The sequence below is a fragment of the Eretmochelys imbricata genome, chromosome 8 (assembly GCF_965152235.1).
Source record: "Eretmochelys imbricata isolate rEreImb1 chromosome 8, rEreImb1.hap1, whole genome shotgun sequence".
Lineage (NCBI taxonomy): Eukaryota > Metazoa > Chordata > Testudines > Cheloniidae > Eretmochelys > Eretmochelys imbricata.
Window position 1 is genome coordinate 28,769,578 of NC_135579.1, and position 16,453 is coordinate 28,786,030.

Here is a 16,453-nt window from a genome sequence, read left to right on the forward strand (position 1 = left end):
TGCCAGTGTTAGGGCTCAGGCTCACAGCTGTCTCTTCTTTTGTGTGGAGACCTGGATCTCGTTCCCTCCAAACCAGGGGTTTAAGCTTGCAGTCCCTCTGCACCTTAGTGTGATTTCCCCAGCAGCTCTGATTGGGGTCCACCTGTGGTTAACCTTTCTCTAGGGCCTTATAACACTGTATACCAATTACCAACCAGCCTTAACAAAGCAAAACATTCTTAGAGTAAAAGTATTACAGAGAAAAACCCAAATGAAAATTCTAATATATATGCTAAAAACTTTACTGGAGGTCAACCATTAATCTTATGAGGCTCTAGTAACCAAAGTCCTTCCTAAACGCAGCCCAAATCCCTTTCTTTGTGTGTCAGTCTTTTGTGTTATATTTAAACTGTAAGCCCTTTGGGGCAGGAACAGTTGTAATACAAATAAATAATTAATAATGGCTATAGTCCACAAGTGGAAGCTGATATATTGTTGTTGTTATTTATTTGTATTATCACAGTGCCTAGGAGCACTAGTCATGGACCATGGCCCCAGAGTGCTAGGTGCTGTACAAACACAGAACAAAAAGACATTCTCAGCCATTTGAAGCTTCCAATCTAAGTAGTGGCTCATAAGTTGCACCACACTTTGAGTGAATTTTCAGTGTGGATTGTACAGTGCTCATTCCATCTTTTCTGCCTCAGAATGCTGTAATAACAATGGAAATAAAGGCAAATGGCAAATGGTTTAAAGTACAAGAAATGAGAATTCATGACATCTCTGGGTGTCAGACAGATCTGCTTTTTTTAATAGCACATGTTAATAACATTTTCAGAGCATGCAGATTGTCCTCACATTGTGTTTAAACTTCAGCCTTGTGCCAAATAGCATGGGAAATTTAAAAAAAAATAGAAAAGAAACAATAGGATTAGCTAGAGCTATAAATAAGAATCAAACCTGCAGTACTAGCTAAAAAATGTACAAGGATATTAATGCTTATGCTTCAGGGTATAAACTGGTCATTGGGATCACTGGTCCAGAGTGATAACGTACTACATAATAAGATGCATTAATGGATTCCTATGAGGAATCCAGTGTTTAGTACAGAATACTGAATTAGATGTTTTGGTATGGCAGTTCCTTTCTTTAGAGAAGCAGTATGGTAAAGCTGTCTGAGCACAGAACTAGAAATTCATGAGTTCTAATCCTGGCCGACAGAGACTGAAACCCTCTGCATCAGTTTTACTATCGTACTGTGCATTTAGTATTAAATATTGGTTAGAAGACAATTATGTACTTATTCATTTGGAGGCACTACTGTATAAGGGGATTGTTTAAAGAGTCCTGTGCAGAGGATTAGGTTATGTGTCTGTGAGGAGATTGTTTCCTGACTCTCAAATGCTCATATATAATCATAGGAGCAAAGAGCAATGGAACATGAGTAAGGTGCAACCCATATGGCTTTTCAGGGGCTCTGTTGGTATGGAACTTTGATCCAGAAAAAAGACTGTTCTGTAATTTGACTGTGTTCGGTGATATTTCTCCTGATTCTAGCAGGATTTTAAGTAGAGCTTTGAGGTGGCAGATTAAGTTGCCTATCTCTCAAATCCCTGTGTTGCATGGTTTTTGCAAATTTATACAGTTCATGGGCCAGTGCGTCTCAGTGCTTGGAAAGGGATTTGATAATGTCAGAGCAGGAGTAGGATGGCTGTCTCATGTTATATGGTATACAGGCAGGAGGTGATGTTTGGAACCCAAAGAGTTGTGTGTACCCATGAAAACATACATAGCATTATCATTGTAACTGTATCACTTTGTGAAATCCAGTAGCAGGTTTATTATCACCAGGGCACATTTGCAAATGCTGCATTAAAACTCTCATGATGATGCTATGAGAGAGCAGTTTCTCCAAGGGAGCACTGCACTCTCTTTACCCACCACTGAACAGTCTCCACAGCAGTCCTCCTGGCACGTATGATTTGAGAGTGGTGGGGGAATGGCCAGCTGCTCAGTAAATTGTGCCTAGAAAGCCCCCTGCGCCCTCCCTATGCATATAGGAGTATGGAGAGCAGCTGCTGCTACTGCAGCAGTGATTGTGAGCTGTGCAGGTACTCTACAGGTTTGAAGATGGATTTAATTTTAGACCAATGATGTAGCTTAACCATAAATAGTCCAGGTTTCTAATTGTGTTATCTAATGTGGAAATAAACAAAGCAACGTTATTCCTAAATTTCCTCTTTGAGGGTCTGTTCCAAAGCCCAGTGAAGTCAATTGGAAGACTCCTAGTGACTTCAGTCACACCCTCTCTGTTAATTAGAACACAAGTAAGATTGGGGTACTTACTATTCATAAAGTGGAATGCAAACTTGTCCATTCCCCTCAGTCTCCAAAGGCAAAGTTGTAGATAGATGGTGTACTGAATCTTGGATGCCAACAATGTTTCTTGAAGGATCATATCCCCACTTTAAAGTTAGATTTTTAGAAATGTTCAACACCCATGGCAGCTACTACAGTTTATAGGAATTGTGGATGTTTGTTCACATCTGAAACTCAGGTCCAAAGACAAGAAAGCTGTTTTACATTTCATTTTGTATGTCCAGCTCTCCAAGGTTTTCTGTTATTTAAAACAACCTTTAACTGGGATGCGAAGAGGGGTATAAAATAAAGTTATACCTGTAGTGCCGTCAGAATTGGCTTCCTTTAATGGTTTGATATAGTTTGTGTCAGTGCCCAGCTGTGCAAGAGCTTTCAACACTGCATTGATCTCTACGCTGTCGAATGCTTTTTCATAGTTGATTAAGGCAATACATAAAGGGAATTTGCATTCCCTGGAGCATTCCAATAGGCTGGTTTATAGTGAAAATATGGTCCATTGTGCTGAAATTCCTTTGAAAGCCTGCCTGCTCTCTCAGCTGCTGCTTGTCCAGAATCTGTGAGAGTCGGTTTGTTATTATTTTGGTGAACAGCTTGTAAATATGTGAGAGCAGGCATATTGGACGATAGTTCTTTAAACCTCCCAGCCACCCTTCTTGTACACCAGAATGGTGTTGGACTCTTCTAAATCTTCTGCATTTCCAAGTAATGGCTAAACCTCTGAGCAAAGGTTTCCCAGAGGTCTTGGCCTCCAGCTCTTATTTCGATTGTCAGTCCATCTTTACCTGGGGCTTTTCCTTCCTTCATTTGGTGAACTGCATGTCAAATTTTGGTGACAAGGACTGGGAGTACATGCTTGTTGGTCTTTTGAAGTGTTGTACTGGGACATTCGTCTGAGACGCGCACAGTTCAGTGTAGAAATCTTTGCAGACCGCGTCCATCCCTGTTCTGTCAATTGCTCGTTTTCCATCCCTGTTCTTCTGTGCCATTATTGTTGAACTGTACAGTGTCAATTACCTTTTGCATTTTTTGAGGCTTCTGCAATCTTCAGTCATCTTTAAGAGCCTTTCATTTCGGTACGTCTTGAAGTCCTCCTTTTAGTCTTCTTCTTATCAACTTACAGAGGAAGGAGTACTCAAGTTTGTCATTTTGCTTCATATTCCTCTGCTTCTGTAGCAAGTTTTGTGTTTCCTCTGAGATTCTTCCCTTCGCTTTTTTCGGTCTTTCTTTCTTGGCTAATTTCACGCATTGCCTCAATTTATCAATGAAGTTTTTATAATCCTCATCGCAGTTATCTATAAGACTCCAGACTTCCTTGGAAATGTTCGTTTTCAAGATTGCCTCATCGAATATTTTTGGCCTCTGTCTCTGATATGCCATCTGTAGTGCTTTCTTCTCCACCTTTTTGTTCAAGTTGAGCCGTGCTCTGAGCAATGGTCACTACCAGTTTTAAATGATAGTACTACTGAGATGTCTTGTACAGTGCGCTGCTTATTGATCACAATATAGTCGTTCTTATTCTTCACATTGGGCACAATCCATGTCCACCTCCTCTTGGCCTTCTTCTTAAACCAGGTGTTACCAATGAACATTTCTTTAGTCTGCGCCAGAGTTGCCAGTCGCTCTCCGCATGGATTCCATTCACCAATGCTATATCTTCCAATGAACTTTTCACCTTCTTTCCATTTTCCAGCTTTGGCATTGAAATCTCCCATTGTGATGGTATATGTGGATTTTTGAGCAAGGGTTTCCTCAAGCTCCTCATAGAATTCTTCCACATCGTCATCTTCACTTGTGCTTGTGGTAGCATAGATCTGAATAATCTTGAAGGTGCTGTTCTTGTTCAGTTGGAGGTGTAGCACTACGATGTGCAATGATTGAACTTGCAGGAGATGATTTTTAAGACCATTCCTTGTTGATGAAGCCGATTCCTCCAACGGTTCTCACATCTTCTCCTTTTCCCAACATGATAGTACTTTCGTCTCCTTTCTTTGTCGTGTTTTGCAGAGACCAAGGATGTCGCAGGCTGTCCTTGCCTTCTCCTCCATTAAATGGTTGATCAAATTGTCTCTCATCAGTGTCCTGCAGTGCACACTCAGAGGGCAGTGCTTTTTCTGGTCCCTGAGATTCTTAGCCTCTCGTCAACTGAACTCCCACCAAGTGTGAAACAAGGAGACACAATTTCACCAAAACTCTTCACAGCCTGCCTCGAAATGATAATGATGTGGATGAATTGGAAGAGTGGAATCAACATCAACGGAGAGCAGTTAAACCATCTCATATTCGTGAACGATATTATGTTGATGGCCGAAAATACTATCAAACTACAGAAAATGCTGCGAGAATTCAACACAAAAAGCAGTCAAGTCAGACTGAAAATTAACCGTTGCAAAATGAAATGTATGCGGTCTGATACCTCGCTAAAAGCCCAAATAACAATCAAGGGAGAACAAATAGAAGAAGTTGAGCAATATGTCTATTTAGGCGAAGAAATTAACATGCGCCATGATCAGGAGGGTGAACTCTCGCGAAGAAAGAAAGCAGGTTGGTGCACATTCCATTCTATCAAGGATGTCCTCCAAGGAAAAATCAACAAGCCAACACAAGCCAGCCTCTTCAACTCAACGGTACTGCTGGCAATGTTGTACGGCAGTGAAACATGGGCGCTGACGAAGACAGAGGAGCATCAACTATCTGTCACAGAGAGGGCAATGGAAAAAAAATGCGATGGGCCGGGCATATAGCGAGGCTCACTGACAATCGATGGACTCCAGCTGTCGCCAACTGGTACCCACAGGAACTGAAACGACTACTTGGCTGACCTCCAAAGAGATGGGAAGATTTTTATTGTGAAAGGACATGGCCGCACATGGAGAAGGAAGGCCAGGATATGAGAAGAATGGAGGACATGTTGTGATCAGCGCAATCTATATGAGGCTGAAGGACCAATCGATCAAGATGATCAAAACAACCCTTCCCCTCCCACCGTCAAAACACCTGAGATTAAATAGTACATAAACCTCCTAATTGATGTAATATTTGAGGAAGGGCATAATTCCCACAGCTTTTCTTTTTCCAGAGCAAACCAATACATTTGTAGCTGCTGTATTTAAAAAAAAAATCCTTCCCTACTACACAAAGTTATTTGTAGTGCATCAAGTTATTTATCATCTTTAGGCTTCCAACTGCTGTGGCAATAGCAAGAAACCACTGAGCATCACATATTGAAAGACACAGTGTACCAATCCTTCAAGCTGCTGATTCTTGATTACGTGAAGAGTGATACCCCTCCTTGAAGTTCCAAGACTAAGAAAGTCACAGCTGTTGTTGCTGTGGTTACTACTAGCTTCAGCCAAGGTGCCTATACAGTAAAAGTGGAGACGTTTATTTCCAAATGCATATTTTGAATCTCTGCAAAGTTCTGGGGTGTTCAAAACCCCGAGTCCAGTTTGGGTCTAGCTCTATGAAAAAGCAAGTCCTTCTTTCCAGGACATTTACAAATACACGTTTAGTTTAGTTACTTATTTGATTGTTCTGTACTGTGTGTTACAATTTTCTTGATTTGATATAAAAATGTTTTGAGATTTAATCTAGTCAATTCCTGTATATAGTTTTGTATTTAAAAAATATACTTGAACTAAATTAAATGTATTCTTGGGAACTTGAACTTAACCTACTGCCTCCTTAATCTTGCTGTCTTGTAGAAATGTTTTTTGTTAGTATTAATGTATTGACTTTACTATTGACTGATTTTTTTTTTAAAAAAACAGCGTCTAATATTGTGGCTGAAAATTTGCAAGGTTCATAGAGAGATTCTCTGTTGCAGCTGGCAAGGCTGTATGTCTCAAAACTGAACTTTACAGCAAAACACTATACATAGTTACAATATATCTTTTCCATGTTTATCCTCCCCTGCCACACAAAACTAAGGGAATTGTTTACTTTAAGTGATGAAGTCCATTCATTTTCAGACAAGCAGTTAAGTGTTTAATGAAGTCAATGGGACCTGAGCACGTACTTAAAGCTAAACATATGTTTAAGTGCTGTCCTGACTAGAGATAGATTTAAGCGTGTTCTTAAGTATTTTCATGAATCTGAGTCATTATGAATGTACCATCTAATAACATATCTAAAATATACTTAGTCATTTAAAACTAGCACACACCAAAAAGAAGGTATTGACTTTGTTTCCTTTTATAGGTGTGAACTAGACCGACAGTATTATGAGATATTGTTGAGAAAGTACATAGATTAGTATATGAAAAAGAGATGCTGCTTCAGAAAATAGGTTGATTGCAGAACATATGAAACATTGGACTTCCTGAAGTAACTTTTAATACATAAGTGCTCAAATTTGCATTTTATCACTCACAAAAATCCATTTACTGAAATCCAAATTAATGTGTTTTGTTCAATGCCAAAATTCAGACTTTGGGAAAATAGTTCCACTGGGCTCATCTGTACTTGGATATTATCCAAACACATTGCCTTCCTGCTTAGTCTGACTCTGTCCCCTTTCCAAGAAGTGTACAAGTACCTAGAGCACAATGTGTAGATTAAGCATTTGATGTATAATAGTATGTTAAGTTAAACCACCTTCTTCAGACTAGTACAGGAAGGATGAAGCATTTTAAAAATATGTAGGGCAGAATTAATAGGGAAGAGAGCACATGTGATGAACTGCAAGGATGCACTTGTCCAAAGTAATAGACATTCTGTTAGAATAAAAATGAGAAGATATGCTATATGCTATTTAGGATATGCTATTTCCATTTCTTAAGAGACTGTATCCAGCAGCTTACCATACCATGTGAAGTATAGGATTTCTTCCTGTTATCATTCACTTTTTAGAGAGTCTCCTCATAGGGCAATTTTTGCTTATGCAAGTAGTCACAATAAAACCTACCCGTTTGTTTCTGTCTCATCTGCCCATCACTGTGGTCTCTAAGGGCCGCAAAAATACTTAGGAAAATCAACATTTCTCTCCAAAGGACAATATTCCCCACCGCTCCCCTAATTATGCTATCTTGAGGTGGTTCTTGTGTGGCAGGCAGGGTGCTTGGAGAATCCAATCAGGAGTGGTCACTTTGCACTCTATAGCAGAATGCACTCTGTAAGGTGGAAAGGAAGGAGGGAAGAAGCATGAATCTACCACTGTCACCTTTGGGTTGCCTCGTGCCATTGGTGGTGGTAGCAGCATTCCCTCTTGCACAAAAAGACCTCAAGCTGCAGGATTCTGGATGTCACCTGTACAAGGTGATCATGGAGAGAGGGTCCTTTGTACTCTCTCTCCCTTGCATAACTGCACACCATTGGCCAGATTCTGTCTTTGAATAGGCAGTCTGTTCTGGTCATAATTTCCAAACTTAAATGCCTAAAATGAAGCCCCCAAATCCATATTTAGGCTTCTGGCTACTTCTGATTTTCAGAAATGCTTAGCAGCCTTTGAACAGGTGATGAGAACCTCTGGAAAACAAGTCACTTATCGAGGAGTTTAACTTTAGGTACCCAAGTTTGAAAATGTTGCACTTAATTAATTTACAATTAATTGAGAAGAGTCTATTTGCCATACTTCATAGTTCCGCGTGAAAATAGATCAATCTGCTGTAAACATTTTCCCCAGTGATGTTTTATTTTATTGTTTGAGTCATTAAATCCACAATGTGCTTCATAAAGTCTAAAAACAAACATACATCAATATAATTGTAATTTTGCTAATTTTACTTTTTCTAATTATTATTCACTAGAAAACTACAAATTAATGTAATGATTAAGACATGCAGTTACTCCACTTGTGGATTAACTTGTATTTTTCATCTCTTTCATTAGTTTTATTAAAATTTTAAAATTTCCAGAACATATGGAATTTCATTAAATAAGCTTGTTTACCATTATGTGTTTATTGTTAGAAAAGTGACTCTATTGAAATGATACTTTCTCGGCCATTATATTGTCTTCCTGTATATTTTTGAATTTTATCTGCTTACTTACTGACTAAAACAAGTTTGTATTCCCATTATCAAGGCAAAGCCATCTCAGTCCTGGGAGAATGAACTAGATTTATTTCCCCCCTCCCTCATGCATCGTCAATGACATTGTTAGCCACATTGCAGTGAGAGAAGGAGGAACAGCAGCATAATGTTCAGATTTCACACAGGGTTTGTGGTACTGCCAGTTAGAAAAATTGGGCCAAAGCCTGATCCCATTGAAGTACATGAAGGATTTGGCCCATCTTTTTCATTGTAAAGTGTACATATTTGGGGCCTGATCTCTTTTCCCTGTACTGGTAGAAAACCAGCATAAGTGAAAGAAGAATCAGGCCCTTGCCCTGGGGGTTTTTAGGAGATATTAAGTATGGAACTCCCAGTGTCATTTTACCATCATTTATCTAACTGCAACTATGCTGTAAGGGGTAAATTTTCAAAAGGCCTAAGGCTTGTTGTAGCTATGGGGCAAAAAAATCTGCCATCAACAGATGTTGATGATATTTCTCTTTTTTCTTGCAGGCCCTTCGAATCACCACAGCCAGTCAACACTGAGACCACCTCTCCCACCTCCTCACAATCATACACTGTCTCATCATCACTCCTCTGCCAACTCCCTCAATAGGAACTCTCTCACAAATCGGCGGAACCAGATCCATGCACCAGCTCCTGCACCAAATGACTTGGCCACCACTCCTGAGTCTGTGCAGCTTCAAGACAGCTGGGTACTCAACAGTAATGTTCCACTTGAGACCAGGTAGGTCGCAAGGAATGGTCTTCAGTAGGACTGCACTAAAAATACACAGTATAGTCTCAATTATCTGAATGTCATGGGGACGTTGAATAAGATTGGATAAATGAGATTTCATACGATTGAGGGAATTTACAGTACAGGTTTCGGATAGCAGGGATTTTTGGTTAATTGAGACTTGGAAACTGAAGGCTGCCTTATACTGAAAGTACTGCAATGTTACATAAACATGTATAAAATCAACTGCATTGAAAAAGAACAGCTAAGAAAATACATATGAATTTGGTTAAAAGAAAAGAAATATATTTTATTAACATTATGTCCATTCATCTTTTACCTAACACAACATAAAAATATGTATTTAGTTTAGAATAGCTGTTATTCATTTGGCATTGATAAATGGACAGCTAGACATCTCTTTGTTCGTCTCTTATTTTAATACTTGTTTATTCATTCAGACAGCTCTTGTGTACCTAACTAATAGAATTAGCATAACATATTTTTACTCCAAAGCTCAGGGGGAACTTACTTATAAGAGTATATTGACTATCACTGATAAATTATGCGTTTGGCCTATCCTGAAGTAATAAATGAAGACTCATTTCAAATTTAGTGTTTTGGGAGACCTTTAGAAACAATCCCTGATTCAAGATTGACAGAAGTATAATTTTAATTTATATTTCATCCAACATGCAGACTCACTTTAATCCCTCCCGTGCACACTAGCAGCTTGATGCCTGTGGGGCACACAGTTATGTATAAAAGAAAAAAAAAGTGCAACACTTACGATCGCCAAAATAAATCAATACAAAAAGACGTTTTCTGACATATTGCATTTCTAAACGTTCAGTTTCATTGTCATTTTTTTTTTCATCTTAATTCTAACTTGTGCTTTAAATATCAGAAACACTGGCAAAGCTGGTCTCATGGAAATTAGAACTTGCAACTGTGGTGATACATCTGTTCACTGGCACCAACCCACTGCTCTTTCTGCCCACTCCTATCTTTCGAGTGGGCAGGCTGGTTATTGAAACATACAGGACTTATTTGAGGGTGTCATAGAGCAAGTGTCTTGTATCTGCAGTTGTGGGTGCCCATAAGAATAGATTAGAAAGTTATTGTACTTTAAACATTTCGGTAAACATAATTGTAGTGTCCCTCACTCTCAAATGGGGAGGGAGGCCACTCCACCTCACTACAGGCGGGTAGTAAGCAGTCTATGGGGAAGCTCTGGCCCTCTGGGGTGGAGGGGGCAGAGTGCAAACAGTCTTTAGCCCACAGCCTTCTGCCTGGGACAGACAGCGATTAACAGTCTATCGTGGCAGTCTATAAGGAAGCTCTGGCCCTATGGGCGGGGCAGAGCCCAAGCAGTCTTTAGCCAAGAGCCTTCTGCCAGGGGCAGACAGCAAGCTGTCTATGGCCCAGCTTCCTGGCTGGCCTAAGGTAGGTGGGCTGCCACCCTGGGGATGGGGTTGGCAGTAAGGGAACCTGGGCTCACCCTACTCCCAGTCCAGGGCCCTAACAGTTCCAGGGAATTCTGCCACTGGGTCAGTGGGGATCCTGCCAAAACACGCTGACTCACTCTCTGGCAGCAAAACCTGGACTAAAATCTGGTTCCCCTTGACCACTCTCTACCACAGCCTGGGTGTAGGGGGGCTCCATAGTCCAAAGGTCCTCTGTCCCCTCTGATTACTCGGCAGCCAGTAGTCCCCACAGCTCCTCGGGGCACTTGTCTGCCTTCTCCGACTGCAGGGCATAGCTCCACTTAGGGCCAAGTCAGGGATCCTGGAAGAGAAGTCTGCCCTGCTAGTCTCCAGCACCAGCTGAGCTGCAGGGCTCTCATTTTATACTTCCTGTCCTGCCCCAGGACTACTGGAGGGGTGGGGTGGGGCGGATTTAGCTCCGCTCACCACGGGGAGTGTAGTGGTTTCTTGCTCTCCAGGTCGGAGGGAGGCCATTCTGCCTCACTACAGTAATGCTATGAAGTAAGAGAATGGAGCAGATGGGAAAGTGGATTGGTGGTGGGATGTACTTGCACACCCATGTTTGCAAAGGTTAATTATTGGTTGAGAAGTTGGATTGTTTTCCACATGGTGTCACTCATTCGTGGTTTTGGTTTGAAGGGCAACCATGGCTGTTGGGATTTGACATGAACTGGAACCTTTCTAAGAATACAGGAATTGCCATACTGGATCAGGCCAAGGTCCATCTTCTTCAGTCTCTGGCTGTGGCCAGTACCAAATGGTTCAGCTGAAGGCAGTAGGCAGATGTGAGATAATCAGCCCCTATTCCTCCTTCTCCTTTGGTCTTGTCCTGCTCTCTAATAGCTAGAGATTGGTTTAAGATTGGGTTCTTTCTGTGGTGCTCTAGAGGTCAGTCGTTATTGCTGGACTTAGACTTGGATCAATCAAATAAATGGCAGTGGCTACATAAACTGCCTGGGAATGAGTGTGGTTTGGTTTGGTTTTATGCTGAATCTAGAGCGTGGAGCTGTTATGGTCCATTAGTCAGAGTGGCTATACTGCAATGATTTGTTCTGGAGAAGACTAGTATTGGAGAGTTGGGGAGCAGGTCTACCTTCAGTTATGCTCACGCTGCTCCTGTTAGCTTTGTGACAGTGACACAGTTAGACCTGAGGGCAAAACCAGGCAGTTGATGTGGAGGATAAAAAGGAACACATCTAACTTTGTTTTTATATATTATCAGGAGCTTGGCTTCAATATTTGCCATTTCAGGGTCCAAGGAATATTTTATACTCTGTAGATTTTGACCTATTCTGGGACTCACTAAATACATTCTGTACCTCTACTTCATATTATTCTGCCCTGCTAAGACTCTGATATGGGCCAGGGATGCTGTGGAGGAGCTGAGCACAAAAGCCAGAGGGAAGTGAGGGTTATCAGAAGTTTCAGGTGACCAAATAGAAAATTGGAGATGATGGCTCTGGTGCCGATTTCTTTTACTAAGAAAGTTGTAACAGATAAGAATATTTTTGACCAACTGCCAAGACACTATTCTTAAGTGCCAGATCTGTTGAGAATAAATCTGCTACTATGTGGAACTTGATCTTACATAGTAAAGTGGAACTAGCATCTATTACTGAGAACTGTCTAGATAAAAATTCGAGTCCTCTTTGGGATGGCCTGATCCTGCCAGGAAATTCACTGTCTGAGGCTAAAATGCAAAGGGAGATAGTGTCCGTCTATTTAAGAACTCTTCTAGAGAGTAGACTGTTGTTCTTCAATACACAAAATACTTGGAACACATAACCATGATGAACCAAGTTTTAAATTCTCCAATTTACCAACCACTACATACCTGGGGGGAATTCCATAGTGCATTTTCTGAATTCATATTGGTCATGATATAGGAGCCCAAGGGATGTTATTTGTAGAGTGTTAGATGTCAGCGATGAGTGGCAGAGCAAGGAAGACAAAATGCGATCCCAATTCTCTGCTGTAACCACTAAACCATATTTGTTGTCTAGGGTACACAATCCTGCAACCTTAGCACAGTTAATCCTTACTTGTGTTTTTTGAGGTTGTCAGGGTTCCTTTCCCACTCTGAACTCTAGGGTACAGATGTGGGGACCTGCATGAAAGACCCCCTATGCTTATTTCTACCTGCTTAGGGTAAAACTTCCCTAAGGCACAAACTCTTTGTCCTTGGAGGGTACGCTGCCACCACCAAGTGATTTAACAAAGAATCAGGGAAAGGACCACTTGGAGTTCCTATTCCCCCAAAATATCCCCCCAAGCCCTTACACACCCTTTCCTGGGGAGGCTTGAGAATAATATCCTAACCAATTGGTTACAAAGTGATCACAGACCCAAGCCCCTAGGTCTTAGGACAATAGAGAAATCAGTCAGGCTCTTAAAAGAAGCAGAACTTTATTAGAAAGAAAACTGGTAAAAGAAGCACCTCTGTAAAATTAGAAGGGAAGCTAATCCTACAGGGCAATCAGATTTAAAACACAGAGGATTTCCCTCTCGGCAAAAACTTTAAAGTAACAAAAAGAAAACCAGGAATACACCTTCCTCTCAGCACAGAGAAAATCAGAAGCCAAAACAAAACTAAACAGATGCATTTCCTTGCTAGTACTTACTAATTCTAATGGAGTTGGATTGCTTGCTTTCTTGAACTCTCTCCAGCAAGCACACAGAACAGACAGACAAACCCCGCACCTCCCCCCCTCCCCCAATTTGAAAGTATCTTGTCCCCTTATTGGTCCTTCTGTTCAGGTCCCAGCCAGGTTACCTGAGCTTCTTAACCCTTTACAGGTAAAAGGATATTGTGCTTCTGGCCAGGAGGGATTTTATAGTACTGTATACAGGAAGGTTGTTACCCTTCCCTTTATATTTATGACAGAGGTCAATGTGACTACCTACGTAAGGAAGGGTTTTTTAGGATTGCACGTTCAGTATACAAGATGTCTACACCCTTCAGGAACAAGACAGGGACAACAGAGAAAAAAAAGTGAAAATATGTATATTGGCATATGTATATTTATGTGATTTACATCTGCATGATATATAGACTGCATTTGATTGCTAAGGAGTCTTACAGAATTAACAAGATAAAATTTCACAGGACTTGTCATCAGCCTTATTTTCCAATTGTGTGCCTTGTAGCCCATGTCAGTTTAATTATAGATGAGAGATCCTTGAATTTTCTTTTTTGATAATAAAATCTCCAGCAACACACAAATTCACCTTGAAAACAAAAGATCGGTTTGCTAATGCCAGTATTCTTAGCTGATATAGGATATTGGGGGGTTATGAATTGAAGTCATTGATACACACAGGCTTTTCACAACAAACATTCTCACTCTGCTGTGCTTAAGATCATTGCAAAGTTGTTCCATGATTGATTTTTCGTACTATCTAAGATTAAATAGCTGACAGGTCTTGATGATAAACTCCATCATAAGAATATTAACCCAGGAAAATGTTTTTTTTTCCTTTTTATGATTTCTAGTAAGTTTTACTAAAATTGATAACCTGCAGAACCAAATCCATCTGTAACTTTCAAAATGAGTCTGTAATTCTTACCCATGTTCTAAAACTAATGTGGCCTCTAAATTCTTATTAGAGCCAATGCAGAAACGAATGAGACCTTTATGTTGCCCTTTCAGTTCAGTCTTTATTTTATAGCTTTACCTTGCTGCATTGCCCTGATCCCACCAAGCCACTGGCTCTTCACGTTGCAATGCACTTTAATTTTGCAGTTTTCTTAGTCTTCCTTGAAACTTGTCAGCTTATTAATCTCAATATTGGACCTGCTCAATAGGCAAAGTCACCATTTACAACCTATGCTGTGCATTTGAGAGGGAGGAGAGTTTTACAACTCTTGCTTTTTCAGCTTTTCAGTTATCTTGAATAAATTCTGCTCCACGCCAAAATGCACATTACCAACAATCACATTTCTGGCTATGAAAAAGACAATTAAGTGAATAGTAACATAGCTATTTTACAGGAAAAAATTATGTTAGAGGCACAAAATTCAGATATCAGTTTAGATTCCATATACCTCCTTGTCTGAGTATGGAAGGCACACAATAAAGTTATAAATCCGAATGGAGGCTGTAGCTGAGTGTTGCACTGTAAATCTGCGGTATCCTTTGCTCCAAATAAGACTGCTCTCCCTTCTCTTCTGCTGTGGCCCTTGGAAACCCATGTCTCCACTCCCCCCTTACTAATCCTGTGGTCCATTGGAAGGTACAGCAGATACTTTTTAAATGTCAGTCTTCACTACTTGGGTCTTATTTCAGTGTTGTGAGGTTTTTTTTGTTTGTTTGTTTTTTTAATTTTTTGTTTTATTTTCTTGTTGTTTTATGAGAGTAGTTTGGGATGGAGCTGAGTTATTAAAAATAAATAAATAAAATGTGTCCAATTTGATTAGGTCATTATTGGTTTTATGGGATTATGGGTAAATGGCATATGTTTCAGCTTGGGTTTTCTTAATCATAGCTCTTTAACGTATATGCAAAAGGAAAAATATACACTGGTAAAATACATAGTTTTAAATTTACACTGAAAAATCACTCAAATTATAATTATTTAAGTAAATTTGGTGCATCCTCCCCACATAACCTTCCTTCTTACAGTCATTGCGTGCATACACCTTGCTCTTAAGAGGAGTATGTGAAATTTTAGGCCAGAATAAGTTGTTACATCTTCTTTAAAGTAGCTGAGGTATCTAATGGAAGAAGTCATATATCCTTAACTAAAACCACATGAGTACGCTACCATGGCACATCAAGATGCTTCCTCTAAGGTTCATTTCTAGAATACTGAGCTGCTTCACCTTTAAGCTCAAAGCTGCAGTTTAATGCTCTTTAACTTTTATTATTCTCCCTGCAGTCTGTTTCAGACGGTCTTCTCCTCCTTTGAAAAAGTGCTGGGATTCCACATTTTCCAGTTGAGAGGTGTTCATTTATTGCTTCTCCAATCAGTACTTTTTATGCGATTGAATAATGAGAATGCTAACTTTGAACATTGATATGATTTGCACCATTCTGATATGGCCAAAGATGCAGTTTTCAACTTTAAAGGTTGAAACACTTTTGAGGGATTCTTTATGGGAGCACACAGTGAGAGCACTATCACTTTACAGTGAAAGTTTACATCATTCTCTGCCCTGTAATAGTCGTCTTTGTTACGGAAACTTCACACTGGGCCATTTGCAGATGCCAGTCAAAGGCATAATGGCTCATAAATGAGGGTAACCCAAGAGCTATTATAGATTTTCTTTGAAAGGATATTTGTCTGAGATTGCATGATACCCTAATGCTAGTTCTTGTGCCTGATGTTATTTATATTGCTATGAATTAAGCCTGCATCACTGTAATTAGCAATGCTTAGTTCAGAAAGAAAGGAAAATTCTTAAATAGCAATAGAAATTAGGCCCATTCTTCTTCATTGCAAGAATATTTTTGACTGATTCCTTCCATTCTATGGGTTGCATATATTTTGTTAGATGTTCACGTCTATATACTGTATATTTGGGATTGTTGGCAGGGAGCTGTCTATAGGCTTCAGGGAACATTATGACAGAGTGGCAGCTCTGCTGGAGTTAAGGTGGAGAGTTGGTTGCTGTTGACAAGGCAACAATTCTATGGGCTCTAAAATCCACATCTGAACTTGGATTGTCTTTAAATCTGTCATGCTGTATTGGGGTGTGGTGTAAGGTTAGTGGTCCAAATTTGAGGTCATTTGAGTAAAGATTCACACACACACACACACAATCGGCTGTTTACAAAATCATCTGGTCCTTCTAACATTTTATGTGTGTGCGCACCCACATCTGAGGCTCAAAGGATGGTTATAATCCTCCCCAAACTTATCTCAACTAGCGCATGGTA

General features: G+C 40.1%; 1 protein-coding gene across 13 annotated transcripts in view; it reads left to right on the forward strand.

Annotated features, from left to right (window-relative positions):
• TENM2 (teneurin transmembrane protein 2) overlaps nucleotides 1-16,453 on the forward strand; it is an 806,981-nt gene that overhangs the window by 533,392 nt on the left and 257,136 nt on the right. For 7 of the 13 annotated variants that reach the window (XM_077823698.1, XM_077823694.1, XM_077823697.1 and 4 more), the window contains one exon: nucleotides 8,881-9,096. In XM_077823698.1, the coding sequence (XP_077679824.1) occupies nucleotides 8,881-9,096 (216 nt within the window). Of the gene's footprint in view, nucleotides 1-8,861; nucleotides 9,097-16,453 lie in introns of all 13 variants that reach the window. The other 6 variants (XM_077823687.1, XM_077823688.1, XM_077823689.1 and 3 more) reach the window with 1 other exon arrangement.